This window comes from Lonchura striata, chromosome 1 (assembly GCF_046129695.1).
Source record: "Lonchura striata isolate bLonStr1 chromosome 1, bLonStr1.mat, whole genome shotgun sequence".
Taxonomy (NCBI): Eukaryota; Metazoa; Chordata; class Aves; order Passeriformes; family Estrildidae; genus Lonchura; species Lonchura striata.
The window spans coordinates 22,248,911-22,272,815 of NC_134603.1; the positions used below are offsets into that span (position 1 = coordinate 22,248,911).

Here is a 23,905-nt window from a genome sequence, read left to right on the forward strand (position 1 = left end):
AATGGTTCACATGTACACACTGCATAACTGCAGAAAGAGTACAAAGACTTGAAAATTATTATTTTGTGGCCTCATTAAGTATCAACCTCAAAAGAATTTTAAAGGCTATCAAAAGCTATTTAAAGCAAAACATTAAATCTCAGTAAATGCATAATACTTTATACTTCAAAGACTACAATTATTGTTAAATCTAAATTTACCTTCTTTAAGCATTGACTCTGCCATTAATTTACACCATTCATTCCTCAAAAATGATAAAAGCTTTGAAGCAGATTCTATGAATATAGTTTTCCTGCATTTAGTTTTGATCTCTTCACTGTGTCTTGTAACATCTATTTAATTAATTAATTAAAAACTGTACAAACCCTAGTGAGTCTTCAAGACCATCAAAATTATCACACACATAATTAAGATATTGTCCGTAAAACACATCAAAAAGGTATTTTCTTGTATTACAGATATATGCACAGCCAAATCCAATAAATATGTATGCAAAATCAAAGACATACAAATACTTTCAGAGCAACAGACTAAGTCAGTGACATTACAGAAGTCCCATTTCCATATGCTCATTTAAAATATGAAAGTCAAGTTCTTAATTCTCTCATTATCCCTAGGTATTTCTTCATTATCAAATAAATATTCTAATTGTGTTTACCTAGTATTTCCTTTTATTCAATTGCTCATTTTAGAATCAGCCATTAAACTCAAAGAAAACACTCGTTAAACATCAGCAAAGAAAAGAATCATAATGGCTTTTGTTTAAAAAACACACACATTATAGTAAGAAAAAAAATCTGATCAATTGAAAAATAAATCCACAATTTTTGTACTGGTGTCTGAACTACCAATCCTTTCCATTTTTACATTGATGCCAGAAGTATTTACAACAGGTATAATGATTTCCAAATCCAATGAACAGGTCTTATTCTCATATTTTACTATTTAAGAGCTTCTTATGCCACCTGAGCTTGCCTTTACGTGTTCTCTTTTTGTTGTTTGTTCAAATGGCCCTCTAACATTCCTATCTAAAACACACCATGCTAAAAAATCTAGTTCAGAAAGCAGGAGCTGGTGTCCTTTAGAAGATTAAAGCATAATAAAAAACAGACAAATTTTACCAAACATACAGGCCTAAATGGAGATCCAAATGTTTATATGCATTCAACACCTCAATACTCATTCAGTGCTGTTCCTCAGTATGTACACCTGATGGGTTACTTTAACTTCTTTTAAAAGGCATTGCTAAATAAATAGCAATAAAAATACAAACATATAAACAACTAAGAAGTGATTGAGGAAAAATGCTGAGAATGCATACTGTTTGTGGGTAAGGAAACAAACACTCAGAACCAAAAAGATCCTGATCAATGAAAAGGACTATTTCTATGAAAAAGAGAAAACACCTCTGGGTGACAGAGGGAACAAGCAAGAGGAAAACACAGCAAACAAATTATCCTGGACACAGGATGGTATGTTTCTTCCACCTAGAGATGAAGACAGATGCAGTAAAGATGCTAAGGTATTATGGACAGCTGAACATCCATATGAGCCTTTATATTTGGGTTATTTGAGTCAAGATAAATACAGTTTATGTGTTAATAAAATGTGTGCAGTCACCATTTATCATGTGTATCAGCTTCAACTAAAAGTCACATTCATCTGCTTGTAAGAGTAGGTGCATAATTTAACTCTGGTTTCTGGTACCTTACTTCAGGTGGAAGTGATGCCTATCACTTGAGACTGAAGATCTGTAGAATCAAAAAGAGTTATGGTATGTTTGGCCAGCAACATGACTATGTTGCATGAGCATAATGATGATAAACATAAAAAGATAAACAAAATCAGCAATTCTATATAGTTTAACTGATAGGCATACAGTTTATTCAAGAAGTAAACACACGGCTTTGGTGAAGGTGTATTATTTGGTACACAAGGTGAATAATCCAATATAGTTCTCTGCAGAATTATTCTAAGTCCTAATGAATGAAAGGTCTTTTTCTTTCCAAGTCATTGTATTTAATGACTACAAATTCTTAAAACAGTGCTTTGAATCCTATCAACAACCACACCTTTACCTTAAAAAGAAGAGGCAAACAAAAAGGTGAAAGGTAAGAGAGCAACTGCAACACTAAAATACAGTTGGTTATTACACAGAATTCTGTGTAATAACCAACATTTGATTGGGGCTGGCTGGCTCGCAGAACAACACCACAATCAGTTTCAGGGTGCAAGTTTCAAGCATGTCTGTTGGCCGGCTATGGAGGCTGAGTGCTGGCTCCAGTAATGGTGTGTGCCCCCCGTACTGCTGACCCTGCACGAGTGCACTGACTGCACTCGCTCTGCACCAGCCTCAGGCCAGGGCCTCAGGCTGGCACTTTCTCCAACAATGCCAAAGGGACCGAGCACCTCAGAAGCTGCCCTCGCTCTGAAGCCTCAATATACGTCCTTCTTAGATCTAATTTTATTTTTTCCTGCCTTTTGGGTGTGGAAAGGAAAGACACAGGTAGACATGTGTATATGAACTGAGACACAAGAAAACACCAAGCCTCACAGTCACAGCTGGGCTTCTAGTCATTTACCAGCAGAGATGCCAGCAAAGAAACTCTACTTCTCTTCAAAATTCACAGATTCATTCAGAGGCAGGAAAAAAAAAGGCACCAAACTGCAGAAAAAATCGGTAGAAACAAAGGGCAAACTTTGTGTGAAGAATTGCCACCAGTGAATCTTTCTAGCCAGATTCTACATGGGTAAAGCCTCATAGCAAAGAATGTCACTGAAAATCCTAACAAGTCCTTTTATACAGATAGTGGTACCACCAAGAGGAAAAAAAAAAATTCTAAATACATCCAGTGCAAAAGAAATATATAACAGGGATTCTATGCTATACAACAGCATTTCACCTTTAAGACTGGGTTTTTAATACCTTTCACTGGTCTCTAATCAAAATGCAGCTTCAACCCTGAAAATCCTTCACATTTTGAAATACCATTTGCTTGTTTCTAGTACAAATGCCAGCAAATCCTGATGGCAACAGTTAGAAACAGTAAACAACTGTTTCTATGTAAACTGTAGAAGTAATGTCAGCACTTAGAAAACCAGGATTAACTATTCACCATGTGCAATCACTTTCCCTGGACAGATATTAGTTACTAAGCTTAATTTACTTTCACTGAAGAGATTTGACAATTAATTAGTCTAAATAACTACACTGGAAACACTCCCGGTGACTACCCTTTAGTGTCAACTCTGCTGAATTTTTTCCTCATGGACAATACTGAACAATACAACTGCTTTCAATTTACATTGATTATAAGTGCACTTTCAACAGATTTGCTGAATGCTGCCTGCCACATCTGCTGAAGAAACAGTAACATTTGATCTGGACTTGATTTTAAAAAAAGTTAAACTTGAGGTTTACAACTGAAATTAATTTGTTGTTACACTAATCAAGCTGCAAGTTATGTACTCAGAATGCAAACCCCCTCCTGTTCCAAATGCTTTTCTTGGTAATCAACAGCTCCTTCCAGAACAGTGCAGTTGAAAAGTGTCCCAAAACATTCTTACTGAAACTTAAGATGTTCATATCACTGCAGATTAGAAATGCTCCACTTAAGTTCGTTAAGCATCTTCATCCTTATCCATAAGCATGACCCCCTTGAACTTTTATAAAGCAAGATATGTTAAATCAACAAAAAGTACTTGTGTTAAAGCTGTTATATCACCCTACATCAGTGTTCACAATATGCTATCAGTGTTCACAATATGCTATACTATACTGGCATACTTACTTCTCAAACACTAAGATGCACAGTAAATCAAACTTCTCAAACTGTCAGTCACTGTTCACATAATGTCCTATCAAAATCAGCTACTAATATTTTTTTTATTTAGTATTGTGTTATTTGATGCATTTTCTAGGCAATAGCAGAGAAGTGGCCAATACTGAAGCAAACCAGCACATTCCTTACTGTGCTGTTCTGACTGTTCTCATGTGAGGCACTACTACACAACCACCCCTGCGAACCCAAGAAAATGACTCTTGTTTGCTGCTTGTGCACCGCCCCTATCACTGGCATATCTCAATAGTTCAAATAGGTTTTAAAATGTGCCAGATCTAACTGCAACAATGCTGAAGTGGCTGAAATTCCCCTGCTCCATACACTGAATGCATCTGAATGTTCAGGCATTCAACCCCAGATCTTTTCTGTTTTGAAGACTATCCCAAATTTTCACCTGGCAGTAAAATTCAATTACTGACATAACTAATAGTCACAACTGAATGCTACAAAACGAGTTTCATGTGTTTTCAACCTGTTTCTGCTTCTGACCCAAGAAATGAGCATGCCCCTCAACAGCCCATGTGAAATGAAATCCACACCCAATCTAAATTGACGTTGCTCTTGATCTACTGTGACTAGCCAATAAAACGGGCTGCCAAAATCAAAACCTAAGTGTCAATTTATGGGGAAACTTCCTAGATTTATGATCTAATTCACAGTTTGTGGATAGTTGGCTCTGTGTTACCTGCCAGTAGGATCTGATTGACGCCTACTAGCACAACTTTACGGAATGTCATGACAGCTAAATCTTGTGACTCTCAAGCTCGCAAATCTACTATGATTTCTAGCCCTAAATATATTACTCCACTGAACATGTCCTGCAAAGATGTTTCATTCAAAAAAGTAGCAAAAACAGACAGTTAACCTCTTCTTCCTTTATACACTTTTAATCCTCTCTTTGCTGAGCAGCAAATCCTGAAGATCTCCTACTGTCATGACAGTAGTACCTTGTTGAGAAAGGCCATGTCAGTAGAACCTAATTTCCTTGCTACATAGCTTCTTACTGTGTAAGAAGCCAGATTTTCCTCTCCCACTCTACTTGCAGATCAACATGAATTGCTCTCACCCTTGTCAATTCATGGGGATACCATTAAATGCACACGGTATTTACGAGATGCAGGTATTTACAAGACACGAGTAGGTGCACATCCTGGCTAGAACCTATTATGACCTTACTCAACTGTGTAATGATTCTAAGAAATTATTCTATATTATAATACAGTTGTGTTATTATTCTGAATAAGAATACAACTGCATGGCATACCAGGTACATACTTTGGTTAAGAGATGGACGTTTGTCCTGCAAGGGACACATGATGGAAGAAAAAGGAAGCAAAGCTATATAAAAATACAAACAATTTTACAATAACGAAAGTTAGAGCAGAAACCTCTGCAGTAGTAATGAGGGAGTTAGAGTCCTCAGGTTTGGTAATGTTAATATTAAAGCTAGAAAATAAAATAGAAACTAAATTGTGTGTACAAAGCAACAATTACACCGTGGAAAAAATCAAAATAAAAGCAAGGAAGTAATGTAAGAAAGCAAAATGCTGATGTTCAGGTTAGCGACAAAGTACCTTTCTCAAAATCTTTGCCTAATATTTAGCCAAAAGGCAGTTATAACCTGATTTGCCAATCTACTCTAAATGTAGCAGATTCTAAGGACACAGTAAATGTTTACCTTTACACTTAAATCTCTGTTGAAATATTAAGCACAGTTATGCTATTTAAATGTTCTTGAGAGTTCATAAAAAGAGCCTACAGAAAATACACATATTCATTCCATGGGTAAAGCACTGCGTCTGAATTTCTTAAGTGATCTTTCAGAACTGTAAGTGAACACATTAATAAAATCACTATGTTAGGTCTGTAATTCACAGCTTTCACGAGTGAAACAAGTGACAGATCTCTGGACAGTTGAGGTGCCCAGCATATGATACATATGACTGCATTTAACAGCAAAGCAAATTTTAAACTTCCGTCAGCTTTTGTCAATAATAATTAACACTTCAATAAAAACACTGAAGAAATTAAACTACAGTGCCAACACAAATCAAATCTCCTGTTACCAAAAATCCTTCTTCATCAGAAAGGTGAATCTTGATGGAGATTAGCACACTGCATGTATTTAAGCTGAAATTTATTTCTTAAGACAGTCTCCAGAGAACAGCTCAAAAGAAAGAATCTTTGCAGAAACTTTATCTATTAAGCATCTCAAAGACTGTTCTTTGTTTACTAAGAATTACTGAGAACTAATTTGCAAGTTTCTATTCAAGATTTTTGTTCTGACAGAGTAAAAACTCAAGAATAATCAACAAAATGCTCTATAGTTTCTAATTATTCAAGTGCAGACCACGAAGTCCTAGATAATAATTTACCCAGCAGGTCCTCAACCTCTTTATAAAAGGTTAATTCACACACTCAAACTTAACATGACTAGCTATTAGTCAACTCTGTACTGGTGCTTCCTTGAAAGCAGCAAATAGCAGCTATTGCTCTGGTATCCAAATAATAAAGAGGGGACACACCATCAAGAAAACACATCTCTTGAAAGCAGACTACAGGACCAAGAAGCTGAACAGAAAGGAATCTGGGATAATGAAGTCACCCTCATTTATAACTTCATTCTACCAGAGCTGAGAGTCTGAAAATCTGTCACAGGTAGAGACAGCAAGTGAAAAACTTCCTACAGACCTGCTAAAGAAAAACAAGAACATGAGTCTGGAACACTTGTTTAGAGAAGACAGTTTAAGAAAAGCAATAAAATAACACATATAACTAGACTGATATCTAGCTCAAAATATAGAGAGGACACATCACTGTCAATCAGATACCAGAACAATTAAACCAAGGCTATTACAAATCCATATTCTGTGCTGTTAATTTAGCATTCCTCAGAAGTACAGTGAAGTGGTATGTTAGAAGTGATAGAAGGTTATAACACTGAAGTGCCTCACACCAGATTACCTCATCTGTTACCACAGACATTGAAGCCAGAAGAGTAAAAGAAAATCAGCTAATTCCTGTCAAGATTTCTGTTTGGCAATAAACATTCTTGTCATTCACTCTAGGCTTTTAACCATATTCTGCTAATTCTCAGTTGGTTTTAGACATCCTCCTGAAAGCTCTGAAAGCTGCTTTACAATCTGGCATGCAACACTACATAAAGCAGTTGTAAAATATTGACATGAACATTGTATTTTGCATCTTGTTACACTTGACAAAAACAAAAGACCAGATGGTTTGTACTTTCCAATGAAAACAGATTAGCTATCCAACTTAAAAGATGTCCAAGACTTAGTTAACTAGTGACTTTGAGCACATTTCTTTTATACAAAGAAAGTGCACTAACTGAAATTAAAAGAGACATCAATTTATTAGGTAAACAGTATTTTATGACTGTTCATGGTCATTTACTGGAATTTACTGGACTGACGTTGCTGAAATTTTATCTGTTAAAACATCCTGCCAATGTTTATCAACTAGTTTTAAAAAATTAATATTACTACAGTATTTTATACACTGTATATAACAGTAATTTTTAGATTATTGTATTGAAAGTAGAAAAGAAACTTATTGTACTGATTTATGTCTGAAATAAAGCTGAGATTTTCACTGTTAACTCAAAACATACTACCTAAGGGATTCCATAACAGTTCATAAAATGTCTTTGTTTTTAAAAGGTATGGTCTGTGGTATGTATTTTCTACGAAGAAATAGAAGAACACATGTAGCATCAGATGTGTGCACTTTAAGAAACTCTGGAATGTGAAATCCACAAATCCAAATAAAGCAGGTGGTATAATTTGGGAGGGAGGACTGAATTTAAGTTTAATGACATTACCAGGTTATCCTACCAGACTAATTCTCACTCACTGCATGACTTCAATGAAGCTTTCAGTCCTCATGCTGATTTCGATTTAGCTGAAGTGCTATTTGATGTGTTTCATCTGGAGTTTTACTCACTTCAAACTACACTTCATTTAACCAGGCTGCTGCTGTATTCATTTGGTTTTTTTACTTTATTACTCACAAATTGGTGTTGCTTAGTTTAGATAAATGGCTGGACTAAGTTCATTTTATAAAGTTTTTTTATTTCATTAAGAAATAAATAAGCCATAGAAAGATATCACAGGAAAAAGGTGAGAAAACCATCAAAACACACTAACAGGACCACGGTAAGTGTTGGTCTCACAGTATCTTCTAATAAATGCCAATAGATGGCTTGCTGTTTCAAGGCAGGACCATACCACTGCCTCCACTCCCCAAAACTACAGCTCCTTCCAGCTGGGCATGCATGGTAACACAATGCATTTTTAAAAGAGAGAGGCAAAGAATGTGAGAGAGGCAGATTACACAAGAGAATCCAAGAATGCACGAGAGAGAGACTGTAAAGGCAAGACCAGGAACATGAGACAGGATGAAGGCAAGTGTGAAACAGTGCACAAGGACAAGCACAAGAATGCAAGCGTGAGATGGAGCACAGCAAGCACGAACACATGCAGAAGAGCATGAACACACTCATGAGAAAGCGGCAGCACTTGAATAGCACTAACCTGTCAGATGACAGATTTATTTAAAAACTCATCCTTAAAATAATTTTTTTGATTTTGCGCAACTAAATATGGGGTTTAGAATATAGTGAAGAAATTTAAGTTTACCATTCAACACTGATTCATTCATGCAGTTTTAACCTAACCAGATTACTAATCAGAGCTTAGTGTTAAATGTCAGATAACATAAGGAAAGGCTGTCAGTTGTAAAGTCCTGAACTGCTCTGATCAGTGCTGATTATAGGGCATCCTGAAAACTTTTTTTTTTTTTTTAGCCAAATGATACAACACAACAGCAACTAATTCAAAGTCATTAATACTTTTGTAAACTATTGCTAGAAATTATGACAAAGTCATAACATTATGACAAAGCTAGGCTGCTACCACCTGGTGGTGTGCTGATAATGCTAAAACCCATTTACATTTAATATAGTATCACAGCTTGTGAAAGAAAAATTAGTAAATTCTTTACATGACACTAAGAACAATTATAGAAATAGACTTTTTTTGTATAATCCATTAAGGTTTCACAAACAAATATATCCTACAAATTAGCTATTCAACAGAATGCTTGAAGCCAAAATATTTAACCATTAACATGCTTTTTTTTTGTCTTGTCATTTTATATAAATTTTTTTGCATGGATTTAGTCATAAAGCAGTATTACAGACAGCTACTACTCAAAATGAGGGATAAAGAAAATCAATATCTTGTCCAAAATATTGTCAAAATGGATTTTCCTGAAAATAGTTTTTGTAAATGCAACCTGTCAATATAAACTATTACATACTGACATTTATGATGACAAAATTGAACTGTAGAGATAAATTTAAATACTGAATTTCCATTGCATTTAAGGCTAAAAAATTACAGAGCACATTTCATAATAAAGTACAGAACTGTCTTCAGAAGAAAAATATTTAAGATCTGAACTACTAAAAACAGTTTAATACCTCATCACAATGTTGAAACACTTCCAGCTGTAAAAGGAAACAAATAAAAGTGTAGTAGAAACATTTTGGATTTGGGATGCTTGGGGGTTTTACCCCCCCCCCCCCCCCCCCCCCCCCAGTTTGTTGCTTTTTATTTGGTTGAATTTAAAAAAGAAAAAGCTGACCTATTCAGTTAAAACATCAAGTATGTAACCAACTTTTTTATCAGCTCAAGAAAGAATGGCAACTGGTTCCAGAAACCTACAAGGTCTAGAAGAAAGCCACTTAGTACAGCACATCTATATCACAGAATATGCAGAATTGGAAGGGACCCACAAGGATCATTATCTGAAGTGACTGGCCCATACTGGGATTGAAACAGTGACCTTGGTGTCATTAGCTCCAGGTCTCTCAGCCAAACTAGGGTCTAAAATGTTTATTGACAGCTATCCTTACAACGAAACCTATGAATGATAACATAAGTAACAGCAAAATATGAGAGAAGACAGAGAAGTTTAGGGATATATGTAAAGCTTGTCATTTTCAAATCCCTCATTAAAAATTTAAAAGTAATTGTGCACATGACTTAAACATGTGCTTACAAGCTTAATACTCACCAATATTTGGGGAACTTGATCAGCTTGCCATAAACAGCAGTACTGAATGAGGGGATAACTGGAACAGGAATGCAGTATAATCCTTTATTGTCCAAAGAAGTCAGTGCTGCTTGAAAACCAAATATCTGGAACCAATTCAGTTGGTCAAATGGTATAATATCACATGATTAGAATACTTTACTTTCAAGATATTTTAGAACATATTTATAAATATACTTACTAAATATTAAATAAATTGTGTATTATTTTTAGATAATTCCTTTTCCCCAAACATATATATAGCTACAAAAATCTACTTCAAATAATGCCCTAAAAACACATGTAAAAATATTTTCTTCACTCAAAAACTGTTAACTATGGTCTGCTGTATTTAGAAGAATACTGAATTACAATTTTTCAACTCAAATACTTTTGTCTATATCCTTTAAACTTGCATATTACATACAAAGTAAAATTACCTTGAGTAACTACAACACTGGTATGAAAGAGTGGTATTTAAGGAAATTAGAAGCTTCCCTTCAAAGCTTTTTTTCTTAATAAGAGCCTGGCTACAGAAAGAGTCATCACAGGAATCCTTTATGATTTTTCCCCATTCAATATGGCAAACATATATGCTGTAAAGTTGTCTTTTAACATGCTGTATCACTAGTCAGAGGAACAGTGCAATCCAGCCATTATTAAAGCTAGTAAATAAACCCTTTAAAACTCAAAGCTGATGTCCAAATTTTGCTACTAAAATGTTTTCTGGAGAGAAAAAAATCCTCTCAAACTGAAAAACATACAGATGACTTGTAGTACTGCAATTCCAATCACTTTAAATGTGACAGAGGGTAAACATATCACCCAGAAAACTGAAAGCTTGCCATGCAATCCTGAAATACAATTTCTTGTTTGCAGATAATAAAGATTTAAATAATTAAATTCTTCTGAAATATCAGCATGGAAGTGAATAGATAACTGCGAAATTGATTAAAATTAACAGTAGTAGTATTAGATATTTATATTTTAGTAGCACCCTAAAGGTTTCAAACTTCCGAAGCACACACTAAAAGGCTGGAAAGGCCTGCTTTAAAACTCCACAGAGCAGATGGCAACTGAACCATCTCAAAACAGCAATATCGTAAGCTTCCCCCAACCTCACAATAAGAGCTCCTCTCACATAATGCATCTTTAATTGTGAACACTCAGAGATCTGTCCTCTTATAACAAAAAACAATTAAATTGTTTGGTAATAGTTTTTGATTGCATATCTTCACTGTGATGGTTTTGCTCTATCAATACTACTAGTAGTGATGTTTTTTCCTCCTAACTTCCCATCAAATTTGTAATTTTACAGCAATCTACAAACCATAGGAGCATTATCTCAGATGAGGAAAAAGGTTTCTTTCTCCATCATTTTAACTCTATCTTGTCACAAGGACCTTGGGGCTTCAGTTTGCATTTTCCTCCTATGAAGTGTGCAGAGCATATTACAAAACACTTGGCTCAAGTCAGAAGCAGCAATCCCAAACAACAACATTCTGTCAAATGTGTTTACTCTATGGCCTTTCAGATTAGCTGAAACATCCTTATAGGAAACCTGCTAGCACTTTGGATTAACTAAACATGCATGATCTTCTCAGCACACATCTCAAGCCCTCACTCACCTTCAGATAGCAGTGTGAGTAGCAGTAATGAAGCAGGTTGTCGGACGGCTGGCCGAGGCTGCTGACCACGTGCACCAGCTGCTCAGCGTACATTGGCACTGAGTGCTCCAGGTTAACCTTGTCCACCAAAATTCGGATGGAAGGTAATGGCCGCAGGGGCTGGAAACTTGCAGCATTTAACAGCCCACTTAAGTTCTAGGGCAGGGAGGAAAAAAAGTATGTAATAATTTAGATGTATTATTTATCATATTGCTATGTTCTTACCTAAACATGCAAGAAAATCTACATGAAATAAACTATTTATAGATACCACAGCATTATACTACAAATCCTCAAATCTTTCCAAAATATTTTCTTTGATGTTTAAAATAATCAACTTTTTATCTAGAACTGTCTTAGGTGCAGGTGTCCAGGTGCTGGTGGTACAGGGGCAGCTTCTGTGAAGGGACACCAGGGGCTCTCCTGGGCCAGGTTCACCAGTGCTGTGACAGCCCCACCACAGGGCTCAGCTGAGCTCCTCAGCCAAGCTAAGGGCACCTCTGTGCAAGCAGATTTCAGAATGGGCAAAAACACCACACAGGCTGCAAAGACTCTGAGAATAAGTGAGAAACAGCAACATGAAAAAGAAGGTCAGAGAAGGAGCAGCGGTGCTCCAGACACCAAAGCAGAGCTTCTCTTGCAGCCCACAAAAGAGACAATACTGCAGCCCATGCTGGAGCAGGTGGATATGCCCTGAGAGGCACTGCAGCCTTGAGAAGAGCCCATACTGGAGCAGATTCTCCCTCAAGGACTGCAAACTGCCTGAAGGACTTGTACTAAGGCAGAACAGTGGGAGAATGAGGGAATGAAGAGCTCAGCTGTTACAGACTGACACCCATCTTCCATTATCCTTCCCCCTCTGTTAAGGGGTGTGAGATAGAAGAGTCAGGGAATGAAGGAGTGAAATTGAGTCTGAGGGAAAAAAGGGCATAGGGGATATAAGTTGTTTGGATTCCTAGCAGTAAGTGAAATTAATTGCCCCAAGTCAAGTTTGTTTTGCTCATACTGGTAACTGGTAAGCAATCTCCCCCTCTACCCTGACCCATCCCATTCTCTCCCCCACTGCTCTTTTGAGGAGGCGGAGTGAGAACAGCTGGGTAAGCATCTGGCAGCTGGCTGAGGTCAACCCAGTACAAGAATATGCAAAGTCATAAAATCTTTGTTTATCTTTTTATCACTCCAAAGCACTATCACCATAATACTTATCTCATGCTGATCTAGTCTTTAAACTGTCATCTTTTACGTGTTCAGTCATGCCAGCTATCTCAGCAAAAGAAGATGCCATTCCATACAAAATAAATACCACAATTTTAGACATCCAAGTCAATTTTTCATAGTATCCATTAAAATGGAGTACTGCACCCCAGCACAGGTTGGACCTGGGCTTAGCAAAGTAAGTTTGCTAAACAAAGTGACTGTGGGGATGGAGCACATGAGCTCTGTTTTAGGAGAAACAGAGACAACTGAAGGCTTTCAGTCTGGAGAAGGCCAGAGAAGAATCCTACTCCTGTCTACTGCAACCTACTGGGAGGGTACAGAGAAGAGCAAGACAGAGGAGGTGCTTATTCAGCACTTGACAGAACAACTCCTAGAGCAACTGACTCCTGCTTTGGATAGGATGCTGAACTCCTGGAGAACACCTCCAAACATCCTTCAATTCAAATTACACTACAAATCTAAAGAATTTGTTCAATATGCATCAAAATAGGATAATAAGTTGATGTATATATGATTTTCAATATAAAATTCAAAATCATTATTTTAAATACACTTGGCTTCATTCAAGAAATGTAAATTGAGACTCCAAGTAATGACTACATCAACCAAAAATTCAATGGAATTCGTTTTTTTACCTCAAACCTACAGCAAACACAGGACTGTTCTCCCATTATAAAAATACCGTCTGCCCATGCCCATAAGGTGGAAAGCTCCACAACCCACTGCACTACTCAGTGCAATGCATTAAAAAGTGCTAAAAAGGAAAAAACCTCTCTGCTTTACTTCCCACTCCCTCCCTTATCCATACACCTTCCTGCCTCTGGCACAAGAGATAAAATCTATTGCAAGTCTTCACTACAAGCCACAGATTTACCCTTACAGTATCTCAACTTTGCACATTGAAGATGGAGACCTATAAGAATAAAACCAGTATAATAGTCTTTTGTTGGCATTATTCCACACATAACCAAAAGATAAAACAAATTAAGGCTATCAGGAAATTTCTGTCTCTCTGAGCTAGTCATTCAGCAGTTAAATGCCCAAGTCCTGCTGACATCCTGTCTAGAACTGGCACACACAGAGCTGGCTATTAAAATCTATGTCATCTCTACTGAGCCACGGTATTAAAAGACTTTATAAGACTTCATACTTGACCAAGATTATGAAGACCTGCAGAATAGGTACTCTCGTGATCAAAAGATCAAAGCTACTGCTTTTTCATTTGCTTGATGCTTTAAAATCTTTTTTATTCATAAGTATTTTCCTATCCATACATAACACCTTCAGTTTCCAAGTCTAACTAGTCAGATGCTGCTCATTTTAGGTATCTGAGGTTAAGGTCATAGGCATCAAACTAATCCAGAATACATCAGTGATACATCCAGCATGTGGAATAATGGGCCAATAAGAAAATTTATATCAAACAGCACATGCTGATATAAAGAACTGGATCATTATCTGTGCATACATACCTTCTCACCCATGATTATGGGCAACAAGTGGTCTAGTAAATTGAATTCTGCCACAGGGATTATAATTGTACACTTAAGAACAGTGAACGTTGTAAGTCTAGTGGGAATGTATTCCTCCAGTGATGTTACTTCTTCTGAGCTTGGCATAGTTCTACTTCCATCCATAATATCTACAATAAATGAAGATTACATATGTTTCATTAAATGTGCCCTACAGCTCATGTTACCCCCTGCCTCTTCATAGTTAATAATGTTATTTCACACTGCTTCTACCTAACGCTAAATGCAATACTAACTGATTTTCCTTACTTGAAATCTGTGTTGCTCTAAGAAACTCATCTTAACAGTCTACCATAACTTATTTCCATGCATTTTCATCCTATATAACTATTATTTCGAACTAATAAATACCAGTAGGAATACCTTCTTCTCTAAGACTCCAAAATTAAGCTAGAGCAGAAAATTAAGTAAGCTATTCTTACTCAATATGAGGCTTGTGATCAAAACAAATTACTTTCAAAGTATCTGAAATTATCTCAGAAGTACATCCAACACTGATGGTGATATTGTGATTAATTTACCTGTATTTTATGTTTTTCTCTTCAGATTCATAAGAACTATTTGAAAGCTGTACCTTTGAAAGTACAAAATGTAGTCTGGCATAATTCTGTATATTTGTATATGCAATAGGAGCAAACCTGGTTTTGTTTTACTGTATGGCTCATACTCATGCTCCAGAGCACAAACTATCATTTTCATGATGCGGTGCACTGCGCTGCTATCCAGTCGAAGATTGAGTGGACCCACAATGAGGCTTTTTGTAGACATCTCCTGAACATTTCCAAAATCTTCACTCTTTACTGAAGAAAGGTCTTGCTGATTCCCAGAAACTACAACAAATTTTATAAAAGTTACACTAAACAACTGGACATAGTAACATATTTTATCAGCTACTTCTGTTGCAAATATTGTGATCAAAGACTTAATAAATATATAGAAAAATACAACTATGCAAGCACACAAATGTACAATGACTGGTTTAACAGGTTTTAACAAAATTACTTCTGGTAAATGCAGAGCAAACAGGGCAAATTTCCGTCTTGACTCCAAGAAGAGTACAACTGAGGAAGTCTTCCATGAACTTTGTAGCTCTCAAATTTGTGTCTAAGCTTCTATGGCAGCTTAAAGCTGTGTATCAATGACAGCCATGGTGTTCAAACCTTTCTACAGCTTGTCACAAAGAGATGTATCCCCAGTAATCGAGAAAAATATGTGCTGCAGAGACATGACAAATCTGGGCCATTGAAAGGTTAGCTGCCATGACAAGACTGGGAGAACCAGACTGAAAACTAAGATAAACCCTTCCTTCCATTCACATTTACCACCATTCTCTGATGTATGGGCAGCAAGAAAGTTTCTTTAATGATTAGGTCTCAGACTGTTTTTTTAAAGAGCCAACAGAAATAAAAGAGTAGTTTAGTAAAGTAGAGTAATAAGATAGACCAAAATCACACATTCAGTGTATGCAGACTACCAAACAGCATGACTATTTCTCTAAACATACTTAATAGAAATTCTTCAATTAAATCACACAGATTTCAGAAGCTCAAGTCTTCCTGTCACATATGGCATTTGTGTAAAAATATAGCCCTATCCCTCTAACATTTTTAGCTTGCAGAACTTCAGTCTGATTTTTTCCTAAGATCATCACTTTGACAGTGTCTTCATTGCTTTGACAGAAGCACTAAACATTAAAGATCTTGCTGACCATAACATAAGTGAATACTCTGACAAAATAAGCATGAGGATTAAATGGTTCCTAGAAGGAAAATGGAGCTGGTGATGGGCCTGGAGCACAATACTTCTGAGGAACTGAGGGAGCTGGGGTTGTTCAGCCTGGAGAAAAGGAGCTGAGGGAAGACCTTATTGCTCACTAGATCTACCTGGAAGGAGGGTGTAGCAAGGACAGGAGGTCAGCTTCTTCTCCCAAGTGAGAAGCTACAGGATGAGAGGCCTCAAGTTGTACCACGGGAGGTTTAGATTGCATATTGAGAAAAATTTTTTCACTGAAATTGGCTACAAGCACAACGTGTCAAGGTAAGCATTGTAACCACAGTGCGTGGAAGTGTTCAAAAATGTATGAATATGGCACCTGGGGACACAGTTTAGTGGTGAACATGGCAATGCTGGGTTAATGTTGGACTCAATGACTTAAAGAGCTCTTTTCCAACCTTATCAACTCTATGATTTCTGGTTGCCCAAGAGGAACCCAGTTATTCACCCTTTTGTCTCTCCTTTACTGTACTCTTTTTAACTGCACTCATTCAAAACAGTCTTTATATTGAGGGAAGTTGAGCTTGGTGGAAAAGGAAGCAAGGATAGGGGTTTTTTTCCCTTTATGTTTAAATCATACTCCATAAAATACTGCTGCTTCTAAGCACTGGGGAGGAAAAAGGTCATCAAATAAACTGAGACTATGCTGAATTTGATGCGCAGCTGGCATAATGCTCTGCAGGCCTTTACAGGCTCACACACTCAGCAGAAGAATTAACTCTATCCTTAAAAGCCTAACAGAAGTTGATAGTGAGAGCATTTATAGCCTCTACTTCCCTTGGTTTGTTGTTTTTCTGAGAAGAAAAAGAACAATAAAAGAAAGATAAAAGGACAGAAGGATACTACCTTATAAAACCTACTCAAATCGTTAGCTGAAACTGAATTACAATCTTTTGAATGAATCCTAAAATATTTTTTTAAAACCAAGCATACTGACTTCTGCATTTATTTTATAGGCAGTTAACATACATACTTTTATCCTTCCAATTCTACACAATACTCAGTTCAGATGAACACTACTAAAGAGTGTAAAAAACCATTCCACCACATAAAAAATAATAAGGCCAGAAGTAGTAAAAGCCTGCCTTTTCAAAGAGGAAAAATCACACTTGCTTGTATATATTGTATCTATGTGAATAATATATCTAAGTGACAGAATTAATACAAAACACTTTTTGGAACAGTTCCCTTTAATTCCATCTAAATGCAAACAGAAAAGGTAGAAAATCTATTGGTTCTACAGAACAGTCTAATTCTAATCAACCTCAAATATCAAAATAAGTGCTGCATAAACTTGCCAGCAAGGTAGAGAGGTACACATTACAAATAAAAGGTAACTTCAACAGCACACCCTGCTAGGTCTGCAGGTCATGTAAATCAGCAATCAGGGAACTGACAGGCTACCTAAAGTTTCAGAGAAATTGTTCTGCACTGAAATACAAAGCAAAAAACCAGAAAAATAAAGGAAGGGGAAGACAGACAAAATGTCTAAATAAGACTACTGTGCATGACTATCTTGCTTTCATTCAAAATACTGAAATTGATTAATGCACTTCTGTAAGTGACAGATGAAACTCCTGAGGGTTAATGTCATCCAGCAGGCACTTGTGGTTTAATCAGTAATCCTATGCTTCAGGAAAGGTTAAAGGTGCAAAGAATGTGTCAAACCAAAATTGCCTAGACAGATAAAAATCTTACAATCACAGTAACTGCCTCTTATAACTTAAGTTTGGTTCATTTTTTTATGGTATGCGGGGTGCAGTAGTTGTAACTAAAAACAGTTATACCAAAATAAAAAATAGTAAAATATAAACTTTCACAGAAACAACAAATCAAAAATAAAGCGGATTTGTATTTTTTCAAAGTTTAAGGTATTTATACCTTCATCTTAAATAAATATTTTGCACCTATTTGTTTACATTCTATTTAACAACTCTGGATTTAACCCACAATATGGAAAAAATAGCTAGAAAATAACTATCAGAAAGCTAGTTATTTGCTTTTCTGATGAATAAAACCATTTGAAAATTTAAGATTTTAAGTTCTTAACCCTAGAAAAACAACAACCATTTAAACTATTTAAAAATTAATTATTCCCCTATGTTACATAGCCAGGTTCCTGAAATTAAAGGAGTAATACTCGAATAAAAGCACACAGTAACACTTGATAGAAAGCCAAGCTACATTTTGTGAGGTGTTTTCCTAGTGACTGATGGAGAAAAGAGAAGCCAAGTCTATGAGAAATCCTCCTGGTAGGAAAAAAAGAGAACCTAAGGAGGGAAAAATGTAATCAGAAAATACAATAGCCTGACACTGAGGAAAATAAGAAAGCGTTTCTGAGTTCAGTAATTTCTGAAAAGCATTAGTTAAAAGTCAGGAAGAGATATGATCATAACATTCCTTATGCATTCACAGAAACAAGAAAAAATATTCCACAAAATCAATTTTCCTTCATAATGCACATAGTCTGTGCATATTTAAATTTCTACACTAAGATTCAAAAAGGAGATAAGGCTTACCCAATGTTTTCAACTTCTCTACTACGAGTTCAATGTGTAATTAAACATTTATATCGTTAGTAAAACCAGAAGAAGTCTGCAGTAGAAGTTTGACTTAATTGTAAATTTTCAGAGCTTCACATCACTCACATGGTACAGAGAAAAGCCTCAGAGTCAGGAAGGAACTGTTAAATTTCCTGGTGGATGCCTCTACTGCTGAGGGCAATAGGATCATTCAGTTATTTTTGTAAACATTTCATGATGCATCTCTAAGGAAACAAAGTTTCTTTCCTACTCCTTTTAGACTTAATGTCCACCATGTCCAGAAAACAAAGATGAACATTAGGAGTTGTAATTTCTCTTACACAGAAATAGAAACAAAAAAAAAAAAAAAAAAAACACCCCAGATGAGTTGGACTAAGTAGCAAGGACAGATAAATGCTCAGCCACAAAATCACAAGAAGTTCCCTGCAGATATCCAGAGAAAAAGTACTCACAATAATAAATACACAGATGAGGAAGAAAAAAGTATTTATTTGACAATAAAACTGCAGAACAGCAGCTATAGATGACATGACACTGTTCTGAGGAGTGAAGAGGAAATTATAACACAATCAATGATAAGAATATCTGTGAAAAAATATAAACATATTACTTGCTGATAGGATAACTCCTTTGTCCCAGCTTTTGTGACACTCAAAAAAGTAGATATATTTACTTCATCAAATCCACTTCTCAGACTTAGAAAAGAACTGAGAAATAACAAAAACTATTTAGAATTTGCCAATATCTATGTGCACATGGTTTAGGCTAATATTTGCTCATCTAATTGTTTAGATATATTTAAAGAACTTCACACTTTCTTGCATCCTTGCATTTTTCTTCATAGAAGAAAAACAACAGTCCTTTTCATCTTCTATGCCAAGTATATGATCAATCTCATTCTTCACCCAGAGTTCTCAAGATATTTTTAATATTATGTCAATAAAAACAACTTTAAAAAAAGACATTATACTTTATGAACTCCATCACTGCTACAAGAAAATTACTTTCAGTTTAGCAACTGGCTATAAAAAATATCATTATGATTACTTATGCAGGAAAAGAAAAATAAAAAAAGAGCACCAACAATCAACAGCTAACCAAAACAACTGACCTCTGAAAGACATCAATGAAAATGAAAGCATTTTAATGATGATCCTGATGGTAAATCTAAGGTAAGTTAGAGGACAGTTGGTCAAGGACCATCTGGGCATGAAAAGTCTTTGTTTCTATTATTTATCAGGGTAAACACAAGAAAAATGGTACCTTTGCCACTGGTGCTTTCCATTGTATACAAGTAATCCATGTAGAAAGCCCCAAACCTCTGCATTCCAGCTATCTCTGTGTATGTCTCCTACCAATAAAGCAAAGCAAACAAAGAAAATGTTGTATAAGGAAAAGAATCTTGAGATTACCAACTGATAGACTGGTATTAGAGAGATATATTCATGTTTGGATTTGTGCATCAACACAGGGAAAGGCTTATCAAAGCAAAGGACAGAGGTTATCACAAAGAATTCACCCTTCTGATAGGTAATGTAACTTCCATTTGAGGCCACACAAATGCACATCCATAACTCCTGTGGACATGCTGACAAGATCATCAATAACATCTAGTCAATTAGTACCTTTAATCAAGTAAATATTCTTCATTTGACCTCTTGCATGCAACACATCAACCTAATTAAATACACTGAAAACTCAGCTCATTCAATTTGGCTTTGCTATTCAAGGAATATTATGGTTTTATCTTTCAACAGTAGGAAACATATCAAGACTTTATGCCAACACTGGGATTCATACATAATTTAATACATCACACAGCAAATTTGCTTCCACTCTTGCCAAAAAAAATGGGCAACTTGTGAAAGCATTGAAGACAGCCCAAGGATAGAGTAAAGCTTAAAACTCACTATGGGAAAAGTCTGACTATAAAATACTTGTGATTTTACTAAACTCATTTTTTTCATGTGGTTCTTCGGGGTTACACTTCAACAATAGTACTAAAAAGGTGAAAATAGTTCAATTTAAATTAAAAGGAAATTAGATACCTTTCAAAACTGTAAATAGCTTACTTGTACAATAAACAGCACAGATCTCCACCTATGAACACACCTGGAAAGGACCACCTTGGTCACTGCAACCAAATCTTTAATAATGGCAGACAACCAGGGAATAAAGTTTTACTGAACAATTTACAACAACAGAGACTAGAGCTGACTGAAAATTTGTCTCCACAAAAGGCAGAATTCACAAAATTTTCTGTATGTAGACCAATACAGACTGTAAACAATAAAATTAATACTGTCCAAATCTGACAGCACTTCTTAGTTTGAAGACCATAGACTACTTACTGTTTGGGTTTAAAACACATGCTGGTAAAGCTTGACTTTTGCTAGCGTTCTCTCATATGTCTGTTTTCCTCTTAAAATGTTCTGTGGTTACTGCTTTTGGAAACTATGACATTAATTCAGTTTTTGGGGCAGGAGGGGAGTTTGAGGTTTCTTTTGGACATGTTTTTTCAGTTTGGCTCTTTTTTTAGCTCGGTTTTTGTGGGTGTCTTTTTGTTGACACAAACAGATTTACTTTTTTTATTTTGCCAGCTGCAAAGTAATATTCAGTTAAATATGTAAAAGTAAAGAGAATTCAGTCCCCTAATAATACACAGATCTAATTGTACAAAATCCATTAGAGAGCATTGGAAATCTTTTTATAAGAAAAATATAATTCTCTGACCTTATGATGAGCTGAATCCAAAATAAATTCTGCACGAATACTATTATTTTCTGGACTTCTGTAATCAAATAGTGAATTGGTAAGGTATGTCATTCCTTTCATGCTCAAAGTTTCTCCACAACTAAAGAAGCAAGCCTCCTTCATGAAGCCATAGAAAGTGAGGCAGGGGAAGAAAAAAAAAAACAGTCAAGTTAACAGAGCACTTTCAATTCTGTCATAATACAAATATGACACACACAGAGTAGTAACCCTCAAGAGCATGTTGCATTATGAATGAAGATGAAACAATGAAATTAATTTCATCTGTATAACAGAAGTTCCTGGCTACTCCTTCCCCATTTTCAAATCAATAAAAATTGCCTGAACCAATTAATATTATACTCATGATACAGAATATATTAATTACATTTTAACAGCAAATAATCTCAGATCATCATCATTCCAAATCCTGCCCCAGTCCTCTTCAGTATGCACAAACTTGTCACTGCACACTCCATCTATAGCTGCCCAATCCTTTCAGATGCTGTATCAATCCTCTTTAAGTCAATCAGTTATTTCCATGTATGACCTCATTCTATGTTAGCATTCTTTATTCATCTAGATTTTAATGTGCCTCCTCACAGACTTCTACTCTTCTGAAATCAATATAACTTTCCTAACAAGTGTTATTAATCCAAAAAAGGTATTTAGGAGATTTTTTCCAACTATCTATTCTCAATCACAGGCAGATCCAGAACCTTTATGAAAGGACCAATTCCACAACCACAGCAGTACACAGACAACAGACAAGCAGTATCATCACCACTGTCATAAAGCAGATACTTTCGTAAATCCTGGAAGAGAGAGTGGCAGAAAAATGAGTAAAAATAAAACCCCAAATATCCCTTATTAACTAACTTGAAGGAAATTATCTCAGTTGATCAGGGCATGTGGCTAATAATGCAACAGTTGTTGGTTCAATCCCTGTATGGGCTATTCGCTTATGAGCTGGAGAGTTGATGTTTTTTTCTGGGTCCATTCCAACACAGACTATTTTATGATTCTGTGAAATTCTCTTATTCACTCACCCACTCAGTCTAAAAATCGTCAATTCTCTCAAGATTTTATACCTGCCAATCTCAGTTGCCCCAGTCAAGGTGGCTGTCCACCCTCACATCCCCAACCACATCTTCCTTGTCCTTAACAGGACCAGTACAGCATTTTTACAGTTGTCTCATCCTTTCCTCCCCAGCCTCTCCTTCTGGAAAAGCCTGTGTGTATCCAAAACAGCAAACCAGTCATGTGCTGTGTCCCACTGCATCCCTAAAATCCCAACAATGTCATACTCAGCAACTGTGTCATGAATTTTCTTGTTTTCTGCTCTGCACACGCAAACACCTGAGATGGGTGCCAAGCCATGATGCTCTCTTTCCTGAGATGGGGAAAAGATAAGAAGCCCCCCCATCATATCTATCATAATACAGTAGACAATTTCCCAGATTAGGAGATATTTGACATAAATACAGGCACTTAGTATTTTCTTTCATATTCTTAAGTTTCCTCTTTAAAATACTTTTCAAGACTTCACAGAGCACTAGAATCAAGTTAACAGGTCTCTTCTTGGCTGTATTATTTGATTTTACTTAAACATAGATAATAGTCACTGTTCTCCAAAACTTTAGGGCACAACGCTATTTACACTTCAACTAAAATCATCATTATTGAATTTAGAATTTCATGTAACCCTTCATTAAATAGTTTTAAAGTAGTTCATAATTACACCTGATTTTGTCTTAAGCAACTGAGGATTTGCATCCATTTAAAATACAAAAATTAATACTGTCTAACTCCTTCACTTCATACTGCTCTCAATCTCACTGAAAAGTGAGGTAAAACACTCATTCAGTATTTGTGCCACCTTTCTATTATTTTCACTATACAGTGTTCCCATTTTTTCCCTTCCAGTCTTTGGTACTGTCAAAGATTTTCAAATATATTTTAATTTGTTATACAAAATCACAAAGGCAACAATGAGTCACTATCCAAAAAGATTTTTAAAAAGCCTTATGTTCTGCCTCTTCTCAATCTGAGATACTCATTTTTTCAACTCTAAGGAATGGGCACTGAGTTCTGTACCACAGTAATATACAAAAATCACAGCTGGTAACAGCAGTCTTTCCAATTTTTGCAATCAGAGATTTTAATAAAGGATAACAAAATTCCTTATTCAAAATCAACTGGTATTTCAACATACTCACTTCATCACTCCTATTCATATTTTCTTCAAAATCTTTAATTCCCATAATTCCTTTAAGGCACATAGCTTGGCAGCCAACAAAACCTATTTGGCAATCAAAAAAAAGTTCACCTTTCATAAGGACCTAGTGAGGAAAAAGAAAAAAAAAAAGATTAATTTTTAAGCCTTCTACTCCACAAGCAATAAAGATGGATAAAGCAAAATATGCTTAGTTTATATATTCAGAGTTTTAATAAATAGCAAT

General features: G+C 35.8%; 1 protein-coding gene across 4 annotated transcripts in view; it reads right to left on the reverse strand.

The window, feature by feature from the left end:
- The window catches only part of VPS13B (vacuolar protein sorting 13 homolog B), a 434,787-nt gene that overhangs the window by 343,445 nt on the left and 67,437 nt on the right, over positions 1-23,905 (reverse strand). For all 4 annotated transcript variants that reach the window (XM_021529420.2, XM_021529422.2, XM_021529419.2 and 1 more), the window contains exons 10-16: positions 23,663-23,785; positions 21,426-21,563; positions 19,956-20,043; positions 15,015-15,206; positions 14,317-14,486; positions 11,588-11,782; positions 9,942-10,066 (exon numbers count right to left, since the gene is read on the reverse strand). In XM_021529420.2, coding sequence (XP_021385095.2) covers positions 9,942-10,066; positions 11,588-11,782; positions 14,317-14,486; positions 15,015-15,206; positions 19,956-20,043; positions 21,426-21,563; positions 23,663-23,785 — 1,031 coding nt within the window. The remainder of the gene's footprint in view (positions 1-9,941; positions 10,067-11,587; positions 11,783-14,316; positions 14,487-15,014; positions 15,207-19,955; positions 20,044-21,425; positions 21,564-23,662; positions 23,786-23,905) is intronic.